The following is a 19545-nucleotide window of genomic DNA, read 5'->3' as shown; positions in this document are numbered from 1 at the left end:
CCATGTAGTCCTCCTTGTTAATCTGCAGTATCAAGATCTCCCTTGACACAAGGAGTAGGAATTTGGCTCATGAAACGTCAAAGGTGTTATTCAAGGTCTGTGCAAAAGTTTTCTTGTTCCCCCTCATAAATTCTTCTCCACCCTTTTGACTGGCTCCACCTGGCGCAGCAGACCCATCTTCCTTTAGGCGACCCCATGATATTACAAAACTACCCATTAGCATGCTTACCAAGTCTAAGAACGCCCCAGATACAACCCCCTATCATCTCTGATTTTTGCACAGTATCCTCACTGGGATATGACTCAGGTGTATATTTACTTGGTGAAATATAAAAAAGGCCTCTAAATAGGCTAACAGGCTAGGCCATAGGCTCTGCTATTCTAATTGGCCAAGTCAAACGTTGAGTCCTACAAACTTTTTACTTGAGATCTCTAGTCCTTGGCATGATATGTGTATGTTGGAGATTCCACGTCCAGTAGTGATATGGCCAAATTATGGTATAGAAGTGGGGAATAACCTTTGCAACTTATGAGCTGATTTTGCTTGGTCAAGTTTGTCCTAACCCAAGTTCTAAGAAAAACTATAAATTCTGTGAAGAAGATAGCAGAAAATAAAATGAAGAACTTATACCTATGGCTGTCACAAGATGGAACTCAATATCCTGGTGTTGAAAAAATAATTTTAGCCTAGTGAAATGCATCATTTCACCTTTTGTTTCAAAAAGGAGGAAATGAAATGTGAATTGTTTCATCTAATGACTGAAAAATCTATATAAATAGCTTAATAGCTTCATGAAACTTGTGGTTTCAATTTATAATTTAAAATTCTTCTCCAAAATAAATTGTCTAAAATAATGAGTTAGTCATTTTTAAAGAATAAATTTATTAGTTATACAGCAATTTGAAGCATTCCAAATTCTAAGGGGTTGGTTTAGTTGAGCAAATCTTGTTCTCGCCTTTGTTAAGTGTAAGTTAGGCTCCTCTTGCCCTTTGAGGAAAATTTTATTTAAGTCCTTTATAAATGGTCTTTGAGTTCAGAGGCTTTCCTAGCTTTCAATGGGTATGCCATCCCTTTATTCTGAAATTTTATCAATCTAAACTGAAGCATACTACATAACACCATCGAATCTTGCCCATGATGTATGGAATTCTTTTTAAATACTGTTTTGCATCCCCTTTCTTGAATCATGCTCCAAAACAAACCATCTTTCTGGTAATTACTTTGCTGCAAAGCTTCCTCTTATTTTTATATATATGAACACTATTGCCTATCTAAAATAATGTTATCCAAAATTTGGTATATTGTTCTTTTCTTGTAGGAAAAATACAATGAAGCTCTCTCTGAGAAAGTTAAATATCCAGTGGACAAGAACCGTCTAGACGACCCTCACATCAAAGCAAATCTTCTGTTTCAGGTCAGTCAACCATTAACTTAGAATGGTACAATTCTTTTAACTTTCCTTGCTTATATACATAACCATACAAGTTTTTGGGGCACAGGCTCATTTTTCTCAATTGGAGTTACCAATTAGTGACTATGTCACGGACTTGAAATCCGTATTAGATCAGAGTATACGCATAATTCAGGCAATGATTGATATATGTGCAAACAGTGGGTGGCTTTCTAGCTCGATTACTTGCATGCGCCTTCTGCAAATGGTCATGCAGGTATTATTCTTTCCAGCTTTATTCTGCAGCTGCTCTTTCTTCATTCTTGGCAATTAGATGGTTTATATGGAACTAGATAGGGCAATTTTTTTCTCAATATCTGTCTATTTTAGACTTAATAAAATACTTTAAGGTTTTTGTTAAATATTTTGATCCAAAGCTTTTCTAAAAGTATGCCAATTGAGGTCAAAATACGCACTAAATTAAAGCTTCATTATCCAATGATAGACGACATCGTCAGCAATAAATACTAAATAACTGCCTCAGATATAACAGTTGTACCACGTTACATTTGCATTTCAGAGTGTCCAAAGGTTTGGGTCCACAAATCTTTTTACCGTCCCTAGAATTATGAAACCATGATCTCCAAATCCAAAATGTAATAGCCACTTGCAGCAACAGCCACTTTACATGTTGCTTTGCATAGTTGATGACTTATGAGTAGTTGCTTTTCATGTCATTTCCATGATTTAATTTGTAGTTTGTATCATATAATCCACAAATCGTATGATTTAAAGGTACTGATTAATTTCTTACCACTTTACTTGGTTATAGTAATGGACAAATAAGAACTTGATTTTAAGTGCTAAAGCTAGAATGTTCTGGTGTTGCAGTGTAATATTATTATTTAGGTTTAATTCCTTTAGTTCTCATTTTGAAGGGGATGGAGATTAGAACTGGATACAGCATAACCTCTTTCATCATTTGTTTGTAACTTGTGTCAACCAAGACAAGTTACTGTATTTGTAGTCATCATTGTATCAAAAAAATATTATTTCTTTCCTTTGATTGTTCCACTGCATATATTTGAAATCTGTGCTTTCAATAAAATTGTGCTCATAGTGACCTGAAATCTTGTGACCTGATTTTAGGGCTTGTGGTTTGACAAGGACTCTTCCTTATGGATGCTTCCATGCATGAATACAGATCTGATAAGTTCTCTTAGCCAAAGAGGAATTTCTAGTGTACAGGAATTACTAGAGATTCCCAAAACAGCCCTGCAGACTGTAACTGCAAATTTCCCAGCTTCAAGATTGCACCAGGTAAATAGTGCTAATAACTTTTATTTTTAAATGCTCATTCTAGATTTTTATTTAAATGTACTACAGTTTTAGTCCCTCTAGCTATAACTGTGAACGTGTTTCCCGCGTTGGTTTTTATTAAGTTAATTATGTTTTTCATGCATAAAATTTGAAATGAATCCACTTTTGGTTACCCAAAAAAAATCATTTTAGTCCGTCAAATTTAGTAATTAGAGACTAAAATTTTGGGGACTAAAATGAACTTTTTAAAATTTGGAAAACCAAGTTCAAATTTATTTTAAATTTTAGGGACTAAGAACATAATTATTTATAATTTTAGAGTTAAGTCTATTATTATCCATCCAATAATTAACAGAAATATAATGGACGTTTGATGTGATTTTGACTAGTATAATTTGACAAAGGATAAAATATATGGAGTATTTCAAACAATAAAACCAAAAAGAAGTGCTTTATTTAGAACTAAACAAATGGGAACTGACTTTTTTGTGTTTATCTAAATATTCTATGTAGAGTTCATGTCAAATACACTTATTTTTTTAAAATGTAAAACGTTTTTAATTATGGGCAGGGAATAGGAAGATGTTAAAAAATTGGATGAAAACTCTTTTTCTTCATATAGACAATGTTGCAACCCATGGGTTGTTGTGCATTATTGAGATGTGTAATAAATCTATAAAATATGCTAGATAGTCTTAAGTGGACTTTAAGCTTAGTTCAATCTTACAAAATTGGTTTATAAGATGAAGTTTGAATCTCATTCATATATTATGATTTGATCATATCCTTGTTTGATGTGAGATCAGCACATTAATCGAGGAATGAACATTTTGAGTGTGAGATTAGATATTTGTGGGTGGTCTAACAAAAGTCCAATAGCAAGTACACAACAACCCCAATGAACTTGAGTAGGATAAGCTCTAAATGACTCCAATACCATATTAAGAAGTAGACTTTAATCCTAACTCAATTCTATAAAATTGGCGAGTAAGACGAGGTTTGCACCTTGCTTGTAAGGTCGATGTAGGATCTCTATGTAGGTTTAATGTTTGTTAGTCCCTTCAATCAGTTTTAAACCTTACATTTTTTGTTGGTTTTGGTAATGTTTCAAACACTCCTTAAATATGGCTAAAATTCTTTCCCTTCAACTGTATTTTAGGATTGAATTAGGTGAAGTCCACTTTTAAGTTAACAAATGAAATCTATTAAGCTTTCTCTCCTCAAAACCAGGCTTTCGCATTTAACACAATCTATAAGATATGACAATTAATTTATGTATATAGATGTTATATTTTCAATTTGTTTATGTTTCTCTTATTTGGACCAGGATCTACAACATTTCCCTCATATTAAAGTGAAATTAAAGGTTCAGAGGAGGGACAGGGACGGTGATGGTGAGAGGTCTGACATATTAAATATCAGATTAGAGAAGATCAATTCAAGACGACACTCCTCTAGAGCATTTGTTCCTCGATATCCAAAGGTTCTTTTTTTTCTTTTAAAAAAATATTTTGTTATGATTTCTAGTCTGTGTGCGGTCAATATTATTTACAATTTTCTTGACACAGATAAAAGAGGAACAGTGGTGGTTGGTTCTTGCCAATACCTCTACATCTGAGCTATATGCTTTGAAAAGAGTCTCTTTTCCAGATCACTTAAATACCTCAATGAAGTTGCCTTCGACTCCAGCTAACCTTCAGGTAAATGATTTCTATCCATCCAAGTTGTGGCTCTCCTTTAGCTCTTGTTCTTTTCTTCATACACTCATGAACAAATAATATGGACTCTGTTCAAAACTCCCAAGAAACACAATGTCTCCCATACATGTTGTCTACATGGTAGAAGTGAATTGTCCACCATTTACATTTTCATCACTAGGGTCTTGTAACACCCAAAATTGACCCGGAAATAATGAAGGGATGATGAGAAGTTGAAGTGAAAATATTTTCAACCATCAGTTTTTCATTTTCCAACAAACAAAAAATAGAACATTTGTCACTCCGTATTTCTCGACTGTTTTCTAATATTGTCTTGCATGTGTTTGCTAATATTGTCTTGCAGGGTGTAAAACTGATTTTGGTCTCCGATTGTTACATTGGATTTGAACAAGAACACTCCATAGAAAAAGCTTGATGTATGTTAAAAGGTGGAGCCATCATGTCAGGGTCATTTCTACATGCTGTATATGGTTTTCTATTCAATGAGACTTTTCTTCATTGAAGAAGGGGTGGGGTTCCCTGGTGGTTCTTTTTTCTAACTATAATTTCAGCTTTCCAAGATTTAATCTCCAATACACATATCCATAGGATTTGCAATTTTTTTTATATTTATTATGTACCATAGGTAATCTTAATGATCTTATTCACATATTATGTTTTATTTTTATATATTTTCCAAGTCATGTCGCCATTTGTATCTACAATGACATTTCACCTGTCCCAGAATATATTCAAATAATTATATAGCAAATATATACGGTTCTTAGATATTAAGAGATGTCTTAGTGTTAAATAAATTGAACTGGGAAGAATGCTAAGAATGTAATTGCAAAATACTTAAAAATAATGTTGATATAAAGTATACTTAATAATAATTTTTATATAAAGTAATAGTTTGATGTTAGATTGATAACAAACAAATATGTACTTTAAGGAAATTCAAGCTGGTTCGTTACCTATCTGTGTCTTTGGATTACCTAGAATAAATATCGTTTGTGAAGTATTAAAGAAAAACTATAATACTTTATATATTTCTAGTAATTACGAGCATTCCTTATTCTGATTTAATGGTTAGCTTTAATAGATTAGAGTCATTAAAAAAACTACAGTTAGAAAGTCAATATTTAAGTAAATTGTAATTAAAAATAAATAAAACATACACTATAATCAAAAATTTACCATACTTAATTTGGAGTCTAAAGGAGTAAAAGCATACCGTAGTAGGGATGGCAACGGGGCGGGGACGGGTTTCGCTATCCCATACCCATCCCCGCATAAAAAATTCATCCCCATACCCAAACCCAACGGGTATCAAACTTTTTTTCCATCCCCATCCCCACCGGGTAACGGGTATAATCTCGTACCCATACCCGTACCCGTGTTCTAACTACTTCAATATTAATTTTTATAAAAGAAAAAAAATTACGGTAAAGAAAACATAATATTATGAAATATTCAATATTAGGAGGATTTTCTTCGATGCCAAATACCTTAAAATAAATTATAATTGTTTACATTTTATATTAGAATACCAAATAAAATTTCATGTGAACCAAAACATTTGTTAAATTTGCAAACTACAACATTGATGAACTTAGTTGATAAAATTAAAAAATATTTCAAAAAAATATAAAAGGAAAACAAATATTTAAATTAAAATATATTTTAAATGTTTGTTTACTTCAATTTTTTAAATTCTAATGAATATCTTTTTTATACACTAATAAAAGTTATAATATATCACTTGATCAAAATGACATAAAGAATAAATAATAAACATAATAATAAAAGGAAAACAAATATTCAAATTAAAATATATTTTAAATGTTTGTTTACTTCAATTTTTTAAATTATAATGAATCTCTTTTTTATACACTAATAAAAGTTATAATACATCACTTGATCAAAATGACACAAAGAACAAATAATAAACATAATAATAAAATTTTGACATAGATTTTGTATCTTTTGAACTTCAATATATGTTGGATAGTGACAAAAAAATATTCATAGCAATTACATTAAATTTTTATATTGTAGTAAATAAAAGTTATTTATACAATTAAAGTGGAAAAAATTACAGTATGATTAATAGTGAGTTATAAAATAACAAATAATTAGATAGAATATATCGAAATATTATTCTACATGATGAAAATAAACAATAAATAAAAATATTAAAAGACTAACAAATGTGTGTTTTAGAAATAATTTGAGAGACTATCGAAAGAAATCGCACAAAGGAAATCAAATGTATAATTAAGGTATGATAAAATGAAAAATACCTTACAGAACTAATTATTAAATTATGTTTGAAGTGGTTAAAATTAAATAGAAATATCATTAGTGACCAAAAAATTTGTCATTAAATTACATATAAATTAGTAATTAAATTGGTCACTAAATCAAGTACAGATTCGATCATTGAATCGGTCACTAATTTAGTCATTGATTCAGACAATAAATCAACTACTACCACCAATGACGAAAAATAGTGACTGATATGGGTTACTGACTAAATCAGTCACCATTTCATGTTTTTCTTATAGTGAATTATCATATACTATTCCTAAATATCATTATATATATATATATATATATGTATATATATATATAAAATTTTAACCACTTCAAACAGAATTTAAAGTGAAAAAATTACATTATGATTAATAATGAGTTATAAAATAAAAAATAATTAGATAGAATATATCGAAATATTATTCTACATGATGAAAATAAAAAAAATAAATAAAAATATTAAAAAACTAACAAATGTGTGTTTTAGAAATAATTTGAGAGACTATCGAAAAAAATCACACAAAGGAAATCAAATGTATAACTAAGGTATGATAAGACGAAAAATATCTTAGAGAATTAAGAAAACTTTTCAAATATTAACATATAATTAATGGTTGAAAAATAACGAAAATTATTTTAATGAAACAAAAGAGTTCTTCAAATTAAACAAAAATTAATAATAATAATAAGTAAAGAATTTTTTTTATATTATCTTAAATTGAGAGTATAAACATTCTCATGTGAAAGAAAAATTTATAATAAATAAAAATATTAAAAAATAATATAAATATTCAAATGTGAGGCATAATTTTTTTTTAATTAACATACATCATTTTAACATAATTACATAAAGGTTATGATAAGATAAAAAATATATTGGAGATGAGAATGAGTTTCATGACAAATGAAATAATTAAAAGAAAAAAAAAATAGAAAAAAAAAATATATATATATAGGGGTTACTTGATTAATTGTGAATATTTTAATAATTTAAACGAGAATGGAGATATGGCGGGGACGGGTATTATGGCGGGTATATGTACATCCCCATACCCATCCCCATACCCAACTGAAAAAGTCGGGGATTCCCCATACCCATACCCATATCCAGTCAATGCGGGGATTCCCCGTCAAAACGGGGACGGGTTCGGACAATATCCACGGGGACGGGTTTATTTGCCATCTCTATACCGTAGTCATTTATGTTTGAGTTTTGTGTGTAGGCCTATATTATATAAGGATTTTTTTTTTTCTGTATTGGTTTTTTGGAAGCTTCAATTCTTATCTTTGAATTTCATCTTTGAAAATGATAAATCTTTTTCATTTATATTAAAATCTCTTCCATTAAATCCATCACGTCTTTCAATTTTTTTTGTTTTGATTTCGTTCCACGAATTGTTTATTTCTAATATTCATCACATACTTTTAATGATTATGACACTTTTTAATCTATAACTCTTCGTGTTCATCTTTGGCATGTAATTTGTTCTTTTTATTACTACATCTTCCTTTCTAAACATGACATCTGCGATGAAGGATGTTAAAAGTTTGAGGAATAATTGAGAGGTGGTTCAATTATAGTTTAAGATTGTGTTTAGACTTGAAAATTCTACAATTTTAATAAATTGAAATAAATAACATTTAAATTATTTATAACTTTTTTATTTTTAAATATTTTATTTAAATAAAGTAATATCTCACATTTTATTCTTTTTCATAAAGTAATTAAATTTATTTTTTAAAATAAAATTTCATTTTGAAAATATTTATTTCAAAATATAAAATTTTATTAAAATTAATCTGTACAAAAAAATGTTAGTAAAATTTAAAAATTATATTTAATAAATTGATTTTTTTTCAATATATATGTAAAAAGAAAAAGTGACTAATTGTAGAATTCAATGAATTTTAAATTTTATTTTTAGTTATTTAAAATACCTTCTAAATTTTTTCAAGCTTATTTTCATTCAATTTTCTAATCCAAACAACATATTTTACACCAACAAATATTAAATTTACTAAATAAATAAATTATTCTACTAAATTATTTTATCCACATAAACTATAAAGATTTTTTTTTTAGAAATCAGGATCATTAATTTTGTTATTTTTTTAGTGCAATTAGATGATTTTTTTTATGCAACGGAGAATGAAGGAAGAAAAATATAAAGAGAGAAAAAAAGGGGAGAAAGTGGAAATGAAGAAGTAAGAGAGATTTTCATTGTAATTCGAAGTATTTTTTGTTTTCCAGGATGGATGAGGTGTTTACGTTGCAAAGGTATTTGTAAAAATGGATGAAATTTACATGTAAATTTTGGTAACCGTTGAAAGTTTTATCAGACTAAAATGGATGAAGTTTACATGTAAAGTGTGTGTTTATGAAAAGGCCTCCGCCATAGATTTATGTGTGATTCTACATAAAAAATTGGTTAATGTAATCAAATTGTGGAATTATTAAATGAATATTTGTGTGTGGAATCATTCAACATACACATAGTGACTCCCTAGTGGTAGGAAGGGGTTAAGTATTTATCATTCAATATATTAGAAAAAAGCTTTATTAGCATACAGAAAACATGTGGTATAAACAAGTTATGAAATCCCCTCCATATAGCATATATTTAATTATTCATAAACATATACAAATAAGTTTCCCCGAAATTAAATACAACTAAAAAGACAAATCTCCTTTTTCACAATATTACACTGCACCATTTATATTTTTATTGTTACTAAAACTCACATTAAGAAAAAGTAAGGAGCAACAGCAATACTAAGAAGCTGAGAAGCTTAAAAATTATGAATACATTGAGTAAACATGTGGTGCGAGCCTGGGCTTGGGAACCACTGAAAGAGGCTCAGCCCGCTGTAGGGTCAGCCCATAGGCTTCATCCATGTTCATCTTTTCTGGGTTCAGCCCATTTTCCAGTTCCCAATCAAAAGAATGGGCCAAGGTTGCAGTTAGAAGTTGGACCATTCGAAGCCCAAGGCTGAGCCCAGCGCAAATCCTGCGTCCAGCACCAAATGGTATAACCTCAAAGTCATTGCCCTTAACGTCAACATCAGCCTTCTCACCACCGGGAAGGAACCTTTCGGGCCTGAACTCCAACGGGTCGGCCCATTCCTTCGGGTCACGGGCTATGGCCCAAACATTCACCAAGAGAGTCGAACCCTTGGGGATGTGGTACCCAAATATCTCACAGCTCTCGGCAGCCACACGTGGCAGAGAAAGAGGGGTTGATGGGTGGAGCCTGAAGGTTTCCTTGATCACAGCTTGTAAGTACGGGAGATGGGCCAAGTCCTCTTCTTTCACGCTCCTGTCTCGGCCCACAACTGTGTCCAACTCTTGCTGGACTTGGGCCAGGATTCTCGGGTTTCGCATTAGTTCCGCGATGGCCCATTCTGTTGTGCTGGATGACGTGTCAGTTCCGGCGGTAAACATGTTCTGCCAAATTTGAACAGAGTAGAAACAGTTAACAAGCGATTATTTTATGAAAACGATAAAAAAAAATGGAGTATGGAGCAGAGTGGTTACTACCAGAAGCAGTGCTTTGATCTCTGTGTGAGTGAGATGGTTTCCATCATCGTCCTTCACAGTTTGAAGAGACAACAAGATACTCAAGAGATTGTTGGAAGAAGAATCGTGTTCTTCAATAATGGTGCTTAAAAACGCATCAAATCTTTGGTGCAATTTCTTCATCTTAGCTTGCACTCCTTGAAGATCGAGCCACTCGAACAACGGAATAAAGTCTCCGATGTTGAAAACGCCGGCCAACACCATCACCTCCACCACCATGCTCTTGAACTCATCAGCCCTAGGATCGCACCCGCCGTTCCCGTCGTCGAACACTCGCCGTCCGATCATCACCCTCGCCAATGCGTTCGTCGTGCACACGTTCAACACTTGCCCCAAATTCACTGCTTTTCCCTCTGAACTTCCCAAGTTACGTGTAAGTCTTCCCACCTCTTCCTGAAACGTGTCGTTCATTTTCTCAATTAGTTTTTCATTATCAATTCGTCACACTTTCATTAATGTCAACTGCCACACCTACGTCACTCATGTTGACTTCAATCTCTATCGTATGACATTAACGAGTATTTTCAGAAATTAAATATATTATTTTTCTTTAAATTATTATACAAAATAAAAAGTTCTTTAAATTTCTTTAAATTTTCAGAAATCTCTATCATGTTAATAATAAGTTTTTTATTTTCAAAATATAAATAAAATAAAAAATATTTATACAATACTTTACAGTGAAACGGATAAGTGGCATTTTTGTAAGAAGTGACATGAATGCGACCACAAGAAAAGCATTGCGCGGATGCGAGACACACGCCTTGCATAATTACTAGCATGAAAATTATACACGTCGAAATGTGACGCGTACTTATGAACTATTAAGGGGAAACGTTAACAAGCACGGACCAAAAAAATTTATTTTTTCGGTTTGTTTGTCGATACTTTTTCTCGTCTAAATTAGTGAAAATATTTATCTTGTAAATTAGTGAAAATTAGAAAAGACAAAAAAATTATTGTTTTTCTTGAAAAGACCATTTTAGTCTATAAAATAAATGACATCAACATCTAAAACAAAATATATCTTAAATAAGTAAACATCAAAAGGAAACGGTTTATGTTGTGATGAATGTTGTCATTACAAAAGTTGAGCATGGTATGGGAATAGGCATCATCAGTAATGCATGATTAGGTTAGAGTAGTGGGTAGGTTCAAAAACACTTCTTTCAAATATTATTATTACATAAAGATGTTCATCTATTTTTAAAAATAGAGGTATTCAAATAATAATAATAATAATAATAGAGTAAATTTCACACTAGATAATATTAATTATGCAAAACACATATGTTTTGAATACATGTATTTTTTCAAGTATTGTTAATGATATTTGAAAATATTTTTTGTAGTAAAAAACAGTTTTCAAGCATTGAATTTACTTCAAACTTATTTTATTTTAAATATGTTAATCGATAAGTTAAAAGATTTTTTTTTTCAAATATTTATTATAAAGTGATAAACTATTTAATTTTTTCATCAATATTTTTACAGTGAATCACAGTAAATTAAAAATATATTATGATATAACTATAATTTGAAGTTTAATTTTTTATACCGTGACATTTATTTTTTTATTTTCTCAATTTTTTTCTCTTAACAAAATAGTGTTAAAGTATGTTGTACGTCTTTCCCCGTACGTTAGGTCTGTCTTTTTGGACTAAAGTGTAAAATTGTACTTTTATACAAAAATGTAATTTTCAACTTCTGTAAATATGTATTTGGGACCAAATCTTTAACATATTTTAACAACTATTGTGAAAATATTTTCCTTAAAATGTTAACAAAACATATGCAATACTGACACAGATCTATTGAGGAAATGAGAAGCTTTGAAAACAGTTTTCTAGATTAAGAGTTACAAGTTACCAAATCTATGAATTAAGTTGTGGCGTGATACTAAAAACCCATACTTTTAATATGTGGCGTTGAAAAAGAAATTAATTAGACTGATTTCGTTGTAACTTTAAATAAATTGTGCCTTGACATTAAACCGACACTTTTAATATGTGGCGTTGAAGAAAAAAATTATACTAAAGTTGTTGCTTTAAATAAATTAGTTAAAAAGCTTTTATGACTATCACAGAAGTTCTACAGACACAGCATTTAAAAATGTTTATACAGGGTTTAATTTACAAAATAAAATAAAAATTCAAAAGCGAAAATATATTGTCTTTAAAGAGAATAAAGTAAACAAAAAGTAATTTTAAATTAAATTTTGTAAAAAATTAGAAGAACAAAATAAGAGTTAATTCATATCAGTAGTAAAATAGAAACTAACAATAATAACATAAGGTTTATAAATAATTTCATTTACTTACATACACGTCTCTCCCTTTAAAACCACTCAAATCCAAATAAAACTTACTCAAACTATCATGTACTCTTTCCCATATATAGATTTAAAGTCTTGTCATATACACTATAACACAAAAAGTTCACAGAAAAATAAAATAAATTTTAAATATATATATATATATATATATATATATATATATATATATATATATATATATATAACATGTATACACGTGTGTATGCATGAATATTACGTGTGTAATAGAAACAGAAAATTCACCTCACGCAAGTGTCTAAATACTTCCAGGGCCTTCCCGGAGAAGAGGTGAACGGAGGTGAGTTTCCGGAGCAAGCGCCACCGCGGGCCGTAGGGGGCGAACACCAGATCCTGGTAGTTATAGGCTATGTATTTGGCTCCGGCGTTCGGCGGCCGGCTGCTGAAATTAGAGTCATGGATCTTCAAAAACTGTTCGGCCACCGACGCCGACGCCGCCACGATGACGTCAACGAATCCGAGACGCAGGTGCATCAACGGGCCGTGAACGCGGGCCAAGGCGGCGAGGGAGTGGTGCGGCACCGGGCCCATGTGTGGGAAATTCCCGAGAACGGGCCAGGGTTTCGGACCTGGAGGAAGTGGCAGAGAAGAAGAACGCGTTAAGAAGTTTATTAAACGATATACGAAAATCGTAACCGCGATTGTTGCGACGACAACCATGAACGGAGACATGGTTGGTTTTTGGAATGAAACTGTAGTAGAAGTAGTGTGTTGGGGTTTTTCTTCGGTTTCCCTCAACCTAGTGCTATATAAAGGAAATTTTTTATTTTTTTCTCTGACCGTTTTTTAATTTATTAATTTCCCTAACCAACATGCCAATTGAGACAGAACTTTGATATTTTGTTCTAGACTATTATTGACACGGTCTCTTTTATATTTGTGGAGGCTGGTCATTATTTTATAATAAACATATTATCAAATATATGTTTTGAACATCTATAGCTATTAACAGTAATTTTTTATCTTTTGATTCAACAAGGTTTTATTTTTGTTATTTATAAATTATACATAAAAATTATAATTTTTTTTATTGTATAATTGTAATTATGATTTTTTTAAATGAAAAATAAAACGGTTTATGTTTATTTGTAATACATATTACTTTTTATATTAATAGAAATCTAGACGTGTTTTTATTATATAATTATGATAGTAATGAAAAAAAAAAAAACTTGTGATTATTTTTTGTGTTTAGAATTATGAGATGTTTGTAAATTGAATAAGTAGGTAGAGTGTGAGGTTGAGGTTGTTGTTTAATGGGTGCATTTAATGTGATTGATGTGAGTTTCAGTGTCTCGTGTTTTGAACATTAGGTATACTTGTGTTATCACTTATTTACATGACATGTCTTCATTACTCTTGAGTTGTGTAGTAGATAGGTGTTCATTCTTCTAATTTTAAATTTACAGAGAAAGTTAATTTGGTGTTAACGTTTCAAGATTATTTCCTTAATAAATATGTTTTATACACATAATTTTAGAAATTGAGCAGAATCATTCTATTCAATACATTATTTGTCTACATATTATTTCTTAACTATAAAATGATAAAAAAAAATTCAATAAAGTAAATCTCATACTATTTTTTCATTATTTATTAAATTTTCTCAGATTTGTCTCTGTCTCTTGATCATATGCAATTTGTGATAGAATGCTCTTCACCCGATTTTGCTTAAGTACAATAAATACAGTGATTTTAAAATTTATTGAAATTTCGGATCAACGTACGTAAGAAAAATATTTTTCTAGTTTTCCTTAATTAAAGGTAAAATGAAGCAACCAGAAATTGGTCCCGAAGCTAGAACACAATAAATAATATTTATTACAATACGAATTGAGAATTATTATTCTTACACGAAAAGGACATTTTTGGTTTGTGATTTAAGAGCTTATACATGGGAAGAAGTAATCGTTATGATTAATTAGAGTGGAAAATGAGTTAGGTTTTACATAATTGAAAGAGAAAAAAGGAAAAAGATTGAGAAGGTTTAAGTTTGTTGGTAGGAACGTGGCTTGGATGAACGAGTCTTGGCATTGCTGGGTGTTGAGTTCGTGTTTATATTGGACTTATAGTTTCTCACGTGATCATGCGTCGGTGTTAGGTAAGCACTGCATCAACTTTGACTTAAGAGAAAAAGAAAAACGGTTCCTTTTACAAAATTAATATAATTTTTTTCATATATTACCAATGGTCGAATTTAAATAAAATTATCAGTTTGGTATAACTTGTTCACAACATTTACAATTTTTTGCTTTATTTTGTTCAAGTCGTTATATTAAAAGACGATATTAAAATTTTAATTTTTCGAATGAATTTTGTATACACGCATATCTAAAGTCGTAAGCATATATAGCATACAATTTTCAATAACGTTTTTACTACATAACCTCCACATACTTCTTAATAAATTTTATTTAGGATAATTATTTCAAATATTTTCTTAATGTAAAACATATAATGAATTTTTTTTATAACTTACGTCACTATAAATAAAATATTTACAAAAGTCAAATTTTAATTATGACAACCCTTAATTTATGTAGGATAAATAATTATATAATTTATTTTAAAATTAATATAAATTTGATGATTAATGTTTTTTAATTATTACATTTGATTGAATTTGCAATGTGTCAACGTTCATGATTATTGAGGAAATTCTGAATTTAATGTTGAAGAGATATTTTTCTTCCATCAATGTCAACCAAAGTCTTGTAATGTTAGATTAAACGATTAGCGGTATGATTGTGGACATTTTTTAACTTTTCGATTTTCTATTATCATATCAGCTATATATTTAAACTACAAAGTTTATTTCAAATCCTCAAATACATCGTAAGTTATACAGTAGGTCAATAATTACTCATTTTCATAGAGAAATGGATCAAATAGTTCAACCTAAAAAAATGTTCATATTGTCACAATGAATGACATAGGAGAAATCGTCCATTTCGCCATTAAAATTTCATTCTTTGTAAATTTTATAGAGTGAAATTAATAAAGTCTAAAATTCTCAAAATTGGAAAAAGTGTCACAAATATTATGTTATGATTTTAAGTTTCCATTTAATATTTTTCAATAATCTATTTTATTTTGTTAATAGTTTCTGTGTAATTGTTTATTAATTAATTAATGGTTATGATAGTTAAATTTGACTTTGGTAAAATGTTTACTCTTAATAAGAAAACACAAATTCTAAAAAAATAACGCTGTATTAATTACATTTGCAGTTACAATTAAAATAAATTATACAATTATTATCCTACATAAATTAAGGGCTGTTATAATTAAAATTTGACTCTTCTAAATATTTTATTTCTAATCACGTTAGGAAAAAAATACTAATACCAATTTTATATTAACACAATATTTGAAATAACTATCCTAAATAAAAAGTAGAATATTTGATAAGTAGAGATATAATAGTTAAAAGTCGTCAATAGTTAGTTAAATTATATAACGGATCGTCATCTTTATATTAATTTTAAAATAAATTATATAATTATTTACTAAAATAATAAATAATATGTTGAATTATTTTAAAAAATTTGTGATCCAAATACCACAATAAACCATTTCAACAAGATTTCAAAATTGTTTAAAAAACAATTTTAAAAAATAACTTGTTTGAAACGTCAAATAAATTTAATAAAATTTTAAAATTTGGTCATAGTGATTAAATATACGTAATTATAATACGTAATTATAAAGTTATGAGACTAAATTAAATCAAAATTTTGAAGAGATATTAATTCCAATTTTTTGTTGAGTTAAGTGACAAAAACATGTTTAATCCAAATTTAAAATGTGTTTTGTTTATATATAATTTACACATGAGATGAATGCCATTTCGATTATACAATTTTATGCTATTTTCTAAGATTAATTGGTATTCATTAATCTTCAATGAGTTTACAACAAAAGTCATAAAAAATTATTAGAACTTTGTAGTTGTTCTTAACTTTAGATGATAGAATTGTTTTTTAAGGCGAAACTTGTGAATTTTATTTTATATAAAAATATTTGAAGAAACTCGTGACCCATTTTTATAAACTTATTTATTTTCATGGAAAAAATAAATCATTCTAAATTAACTTTTAGAACGTTGGCATCAAATATAAACTATTATATATATATATATATATATATATATATATATATATATATATATATATATATATGATAAATTTATTAATGTTTAAGATAATTTATGCTGAAAAGTTTAACAAATAATTTTTTTGAATAACATGTAAAACTTTTTACAAGTAACATTAATGTAGTGTTTCTTTTCATGGTTGGTACTGTACGAGGTTATTTGAGAGAGCGGATTTTGTACTTAGGCCGCGTTCTTTTTTATAGATTTACGTAGATGTGAGAGAGCGGATTTGGGAGATAAATGGATTAATCCATCCCTACAAAAGTGCGTTGATAGTGGTATTATGTGAGGCACATTACCAAAATAACCTTGTTTTATCACATTTCTTATGCAAAAACAGCTGTCGCAATTCCCTTTCATGATTCCCTTACCTCCTACGAGATTCTTGAGCGAGATTCCCTCCACTCCACTGTGCATTTTCGAAGAACATTTTAAATTGGCTACACTAGTGTGTGATTGTGAATGCTGGCAACGTGGTGGTTGCAGATCGTTTTGAGAGGTGAGAGATGGTGTTGCTGCGATACAGTGTGGGTGTGGGTATGATTGTTGAGTTCATCTATGGAGGGGAAGAAGATGAGGTGGTTGGGTGTCGTGGGCGAGAAAGAGGATGGAAGGCTGGGCTATGGTGGCGCACATAGCAGGTGGTGGTGTGTGGTGGTGAAGTCCATAGTTGAGATATGCACCGATTAGCTAACTGGTGCGGTGCAAGTGAGTGTGTGTGTGTGTGTGTGTATGTGTCACTAACACCGGTTACGACATTGGTGTCGTGTGTGTATGTGATTTTTTTTTAACCTTTTTTAACTTTATTTATATAATTTTTGTTTAAAATTTAATTGTATAATTTTTTAAAATTCAATTGTATAATTTTTTTAAAATTTAATTGTATAAAAAAATTTTACATTCATAAAAATTTAATTTTTTTATTTTAAAATTTCATATAATTTTAATATATTTTTTAATTTTTATTAATTAATTATAATTATTTTTATAACATCAAATTACAATTTCCATCAAGGATATTTTGGTAATTTTCTAATTCTATCTATTTTTACAATTAATTTTATTTATCACATCAATCAAATTTCTCGCTAATTTTCATAAAATTTATTTCCAAATCCACTCACTTTACTCTTCAAATCCACTCAAAAAAACACAAAAATTCATCAACCCAAATTTATACAAATTCATTTTCACACTCTCTCCCCTATCCACCTCCAACAACACACCCTAAATGAAAATTAACTTTATTTTAGAAAGTCAATTATTTTAAAATATCTAAAATGATCATTAACAACATTATGTGGTTATAATTTCAAGGACAAAAGAAGACAACGAGTAGTAGTTTCCATCACGTATTTGATTTTTCGGTAACAGTATGTACAGTAGAATAGTATGTTATAATATATCTGATAGGCCATCTGAATGAAAATTCATCTCTCCTAAATGTAATTATTAGACCGTAATTTTTGAATAGTGTCTACCATATTTTTAATTTTTAATAACTATTGTGAGTTTATTTACGTGTAATTGTCAACAATAATTTTTTATTTGAGTTGTTTTTGTTTAAATATTATTGTACTAGGTATAATATAATGTGTTTTTCATTCAAATAGCACAATATATGGACTGAGAAATTACTCAGATAATATACTTTTTCAAATATTCACACATATAATTCATTTATTTTATATCCGAATTATTATTTTCAAATACAAATATATTTGCACATATATTTGAATTATTGTTCAACCAATTTACCTTCAATCACAATTTAGAATTCGATCCCTAAAAATCAAATTCCAATCTAAAAATATGTCTTAGATAAATATTTGTTACAATGTTAAAAATTTAAGTGTGAGTGCAAATTTGAATAAAAGATTTGAGTATTTTATAAAAGAATTTATAAACTGTTTTTAATTTTTGAATTGAAAATAAATATTAATATGTGAGTTAAACATATATTTCATTAGAATTTTGTGTCTCCGTGAATTTTTCTAAAAAAACTTTTATCAGTATACTATTGTGCTATCTGTTGTAATTATATATGTTATTTGGATGAAAACATCTAATAAAATGTGACATACACTAAAAAATTTTAAAAATTTCCCACAGATTTATATTTGTTGATAAATTTAATTTAATTTACGGACGAATTTTATTAAAATTTTTATAAAACAAATTGTCAATGAATTTTATAGATAAATTTATTTTTATCGATAAAAATTATCGTAATATAAATTCAAATTATAGACAAAAATTTTATTTAGTAAATATGTTGGTAATACAAATTGAAATTGTTAGACAAAATTTTCGTCATAAAATTATCAGTAATATAAATTTAAATTATTGATGACTATTTCTAGTCAATAAATTATTTTTAATTTTTGTTTAATTAATTAATTCGTTTATTTAAATTTTATTAATAGAAATAATTTTAATTATAGAAAAACATTTATCTCAATTTTTTTATAGTATAGAAGTTTTCTCACCATTAATTATTGATATTTTTTTATTCTTTTAAGATTTATGTTAATTAATTAATTCATCTTGATAAAAATAATTTTAGTTATAAAAAACATTTATCTCATATTCTTTCTTTCACAGTATACGATTTTTCTTTCCAATTGTAAGGTCCACTAAATAATTTTCTGCCCTAATTTAAAGGGGTTGCCCCAAACCAGTTGGGCCTAGGGCTGACCCATAGGGAGCCAAACACCCTAATCTGCCCTAAC

General features: G+C 28.9%; 2 protein-coding genes across 2 annotated transcripts in view; one reads left to right on the top strand and one right to left on the bottom strand.

Annotated features, from left to right (window-relative positions):
* Nucleotides 1-5182, top strand: part of LOC114196220 (DExH-box ATP-dependent RNA helicase DExH14) — a 45152-nt gene extending 39970 nt beyond the window's left edge. Inside the window, exons 44-49 of the mRNA XM_028086784.1 lie at nucleotides 1320-1415; nucleotides 1501-1668; nucleotides 2541-2711; nucleotides 4039-4194; nucleotides 4280-4411; nucleotides 4773-5182. Coding sequence (XP_027942585.1) covers nucleotides 1320-1415; nucleotides 1501-1668; nucleotides 2541-2711; nucleotides 4039-4194; nucleotides 4280-4411; nucleotides 4773-4844 — 795 coding nt within the window. The 3' untranslated portion in view covers nucleotides 4845-5182. The remainder of the gene's footprint in view (nucleotides 1-1319; nucleotides 1416-1500; nucleotides 1669-2540; nucleotides 2712-4038; nucleotides 4195-4279; nucleotides 4412-4772) is intronic.
* Nucleotides 5183-9311: 4129 nt separating this feature from the next.
* Nucleotides 9312-13433, bottom strand: LOC114164840 (flavonoid 3'-monooxygenase). The gene is made up of 3 exons (XM_028049610.1): nucleotides 12883-13433; nucleotides 10266-10697; nucleotides 9312-10172 (listed from the first exon to the last, which is right to left on the bottom strand). The coding sequence occupies exons 1-3, from the start codon at nucleotides 13327-13329 to the stop codon at nucleotides 9525-9527; spliced, it is 1527 nt and encodes a 508-aa protein (XP_027905411.1). The 5' UTR covers nucleotides 13330-13433; the 3' UTR covers nucleotides 9312-9524.
* Nucleotides 13434-19545: the final 6112 nt, after the last annotated feature.

This window comes from Vigna unguiculata, chromosome 9, assembly GCF_004118075.2.
Source record: "Vigna unguiculata cultivar IT97K-499-35 chromosome 9, ASM411807v1, whole genome shotgun sequence".
In the NCBI taxonomy this organism is placed as follows: domain Eukaryota; kingdom Viridiplantae; phylum Streptophyta; class Magnoliopsida; order Fabales; family Fabaceae; genus Vigna; species Vigna unguiculata.
This window is presented reverse-complemented; position numbering and strand designations above follow the sequence as displayed.